The sequence below is a fragment of the Branchiostoma belcheri genome, unplaced genomic scaffold (genome assembly GCF_001625305.1).
Source record: "Branchiostoma belcheri isolate BF01 breed outbred unplaced genomic scaffold, Haploidv18h27 scaffold123, whole genome shotgun sequence".
Lineage (NCBI taxonomy): Eukaryota > Metazoa > Chordata > Leptocardii > Amphioxiformes > Branchiostomatidae > Branchiostoma > Branchiostoma belcheri.
Window position 1 is genome coordinate 1 of NW_017802636.1, and position 3,851 is coordinate 3,851.

Here is a 3,851-nt window from a genome sequence, read left to right on the forward strand (position 1 = left end):
CAAATTCACATCTAAGGGGTTTGGACACACACTGAATCCGAATTTACAATCAAAAGTGGCATATCTTATCTCCATATCGTGCTTTTATGACTTTATTGCCGTCGGCCTAATTAATTATGCGCGAATGCATTTTCTCCCATGTCTTTCATTGTATGTCAACATATTTCACATCTAGGGGGTTTTGGTCACGTGCTGAATCCAAATTTGCTATCAAAATTGGCATATCTCATCATCTTATAGTACTATTATGAATTTACACACAGTTTTATGACGTTCCCTCATTATATATGCATCGACAGATTTTCTTACAGAACATAGATGCTTTGTATACATTTATCCATCTTCTACTATATAAAACTTATCTTAAAACTTAACAATATTAAAGTCTATAGAGATCTATTGGTCCTAATCTTACTCATGTCCTTTTCTTCTTTTTCAGGTTCCTCCTTGGACTTGACGGCACGCTGTGTTTGGGCGAAGTACCTGTTGTAATATTGCACGTACTGTTTATCTATCTCTTCCCACCCATCTATCGTCGTCAGTCTCAGGTTGGCAGTAGCCTTCTATCTCTGCCACCATCATTTTTGTCACAACTATTTTAGGAGGGTTGTCCCAGCCTTTGTCCAACACATGACGTGTTATTCCAGCCTTTGCACACTCTTCTCCAACCTTGTTGGGGTCTTCCTTTTTCTTAGGTTTGTAGACTGAGCTTACAGGTGATGCAAGAAGGTTGTCCAGGTCTTCCTGTCCACACTCTTCAGCTTTCTTCCAAATTTTCTTCAACACATTCGAGCAGTACGTCGGCAGCTCCACAGCACTGTCGATGGCATGGACAAGCCCAGGAAGATGTTCGTTGACACTCATGCCCTGGTCACGTAGCCCACACTCCAGCAGAAGTAGTGTGGAGCATAGAACTGTTTCACAGTTTGCTGCAAAGAATAATAAAAAAATGAAACTATATTAATTTAAATTATATATTTATATATACATACTTGTGTTTATATATGAATACCCGTGTAAGTACCTATGGCACCTGTACTAACACTAAGTAACAGTTTGTAAACAATTTAAAAAAAATTAAAAAAAATTAAAAAAAAAAATTTAATGTAATTAAGTAAATTTTAGGTTTTCACAAAGAATTAAAAAAATATGAGCATAAAGAAATGTTGTAATAGCGTGGCAATAAAAAGAAAAACAGATATTTCCCGTTAAAAAGAAATGTTATGAAAAAAATGATCTTTTCCTGACCTAAGGTAAGGACCCAATTATACACAAACGTCACGCCCCCCTCCCACCCCATACGACGACACAACAGACGCGACGCAAACGAGCCCCAAAACACGTATACAACAACAAAAATATACATATAGGAACAAGATAACGAACTAATGTATCTTCAAGAAAATAATAATGCTTCGAATAGCGGAAAAGTCACGATTTATCCGGCTGGAAGGCTCATTTTTGCCGACGATTCACAGCTAACTATACACTGACATGTGCTTCGTGTTCATATGTGACATATCGAAGCAAAAACGGACAAAAGGGCCCACAAAAACACGTTAAAACTCCCAAAATACTTGAATAAATACCTTACCTGGTTTTTGGCCGGTCGTGATGAACTCTACGACGTCGGATGGCGTCAAATTTGCGGCGGAATGGCAGCGCTCCGGCACGTAGCTGCCCACGGCCGCCATTGTTGTTTACCCGGTTGAAGCCAAAATCGTCCGGAAAGTAACCCCATATTCCGCGCGTACAGCAGGATCGCACATATGCGAATCTTGCATCAAATTAAAGCTAATGTTCTGAATTTTCATATGATGGTTTCCTTTTAAAATTGCCCCGGGGGCAAGTTGTGGAGATATCGCACTTTGAAAGTTTCACATGCGGACAACTTTCGATCCTGACGTCGTACAGAAAAAAAGAAGGCATTTTTCGAAAGCTCGTATTCTTGGCTACAAATTAGTGGCTAGTTTTTTCTGGATTTTGCACACGGTACGCGCGGGCGGGCTCCGGCGATCAGCGCCTTCTTGAAATTTTCGGCACGGGGAGGGCGCGCACATGGCGCCGCCGGGAAAACTCGCGCGACCCGATCGGCGATTTCGCGCTTACCATTGAAGGTATCTTAATAAAACTTGGACAAAATAAGAGATAAAGAGTTCCTTCAACTACTGATACCAAATTTCAAGCATTTTTACTTTGTTATATACTCGTTTGAACGCTCTAAAATCGCCCCATTTTCGGTGTTTACCGGCCCCGTAACAGGTATTATATGGCGTCCAATACCCCTAATGTAAGTGACAGTTTCTATTGACAACAGTACAGAGGAGCCATCTATCTGAATATAGCAAAACTGCAAGCTTCCTTCAACAAAATTTACTGTCAATTGGTTGATCCCAGTTGAAAATATTTTGACTCTGCTGAAATCACCCATCTCTGAAGGACATGCCTTTCAACACAAATGGTTTAAACAACAGAATCCTATCCAAATATAACTGCAGTGATTATATCAACAGAAGGTCAGGGACAGTAACCTATAATGAGACAGTGGCAAATTGCCAGAGGTAGATCTATTTTGAGTTTTATCTTGAAAGTTAATCTGTGTTTGTAGAAGAAAAGTCACTATGAAGCAAGTTTAAACTGCAAATTCCCAACACAAGGAATTTTTGATTGTATAACTCCAGTCTTTGTATTTTGAGTTTGTTAAAACTGTGAAAGCAACACTGTTCTCAAGGTGTCTTCATACATTGTCTTTAAATTTTGATGTTCTCGTAAAGTAAACTTAATAGAAACAAGAAGGATGCAAGAAGTTGAGATTGAAGATGACATTTATGAAGGCAACATTAAATATACATCTTCAAGAGGCTAATACACAATAAGCAATTTTATATACCTGCATAGAGAAATTGATAAATATTAATTAAGTACTTTAAATGTTTGAACTCTGCATTACATGCATCTAAACATATACAAACATGTATATTGACAAGTGAACTGCCTAAATCTCTGTGTGACAGCTGACATTTGGTGTATCACAGAAATACATCCTCTGCAGTTTAGTTCTAAAGCCTTAGCCATGCATGTATAACTACTATAATTCCTACATGACCTAAAGTTTTAAGTTATCCAAGGTAGAAGGTGTTGACATTTTCCCTCTAAGTGCATGTCTTCAGGTTACACTGAACATCTGTTGCAGGGAAGCTTAGGTCTCTGGAGACAGCAGCTTTTTGTCCAAAATATAGGGAATGTCACGGACTTGAGCCTAAATGCTACCATCTAACTAGGATCATCCTCTGTTTGGGCAGCAGGGGATGTACATGTACCTTATGGTTTGTAGGTTAAACAAACATGTGACTTTCTCATACTAACTTGTATGGAGGGTCTGGCAGTACCCATGAATTAAGTTTGTAAATGGAATGAACTTGGTCTAATTGTGAAAAGTATACAAAGTAAGTGCTATTGATAGAAGCTGGCAAGGCGGCCAAGTGCGGATACCTGAGTGGTTATGCTGAGGAAGAGAACAGGATAGCTGAGATGACTGCACATGTAGTTACGTAAAGGGTGAACCTCCAACAACAATTACCCGTGTACTGTAGTTGGTAGGTGCATGACCACTACGTTTTTAATTAGTCACTCCAAAAAAATCATCAGATGACTATCTGAGTGTGTATATTTCATCTATGAAATAGAACAAGAAATCAGAGATTTCAAACCTTTGGGATGTGCATGTATTTAGAGTTTTGTGAATTTATTGGTACAACCAAAGAGATGGACTGATGTACTTTCAACAGGCTTATGACAAAAACTTTGCAGTGTGAGAGTTTGTTGTGATAAAGTCCAACTTTGGTATATCC

General features: G+C 38.8%; 1 protein-coding gene across 1 annotated transcript; it reads right to left on the reverse strand.

Annotated features, from left to right (window-relative positions):
* Positions 1–6: 6 nt before the first annotated feature.
* On the reverse strand, positions 7–2,290 carry LOC109463251. Its single transcript, XM_019759995.1, has 2 exons — positions 1,595–2,290; positions 7–929 (listed from the first exon to the last, which is right to left on the reverse strand). The coding sequence occupies exons 1-2, from the start codon at positions 1,692–1,694 to the stop codon at positions 508–510; spliced, it is 522 nt and encodes a 173-aa protein (XP_019615554.1). The 5' UTR covers positions 1,695–2,290; the 3' UTR covers positions 7–507.
* Positions 2,291–3,851: the final 1,561 nt, after the last annotated feature.

What these genes read in the sequence shown, in the direction of transcription:
- LOC109463251 (XM_019759995.1), bottom strand. Translation starts at nt 1,694, where the DNA reads ATGGCGGCCGTGGGCAGCTACGTGCCGGAGCGCTGCCATTCCGCCGCA. An exon ending in CACGACCGGCCAAAAACCAG is followed by an intron (nt 930 to 1,594) that starts GTAAGGTATTTA and finishes TATTCTTTGCAG; the next exon opens with CAAACTGTGAAACAGTTCTA.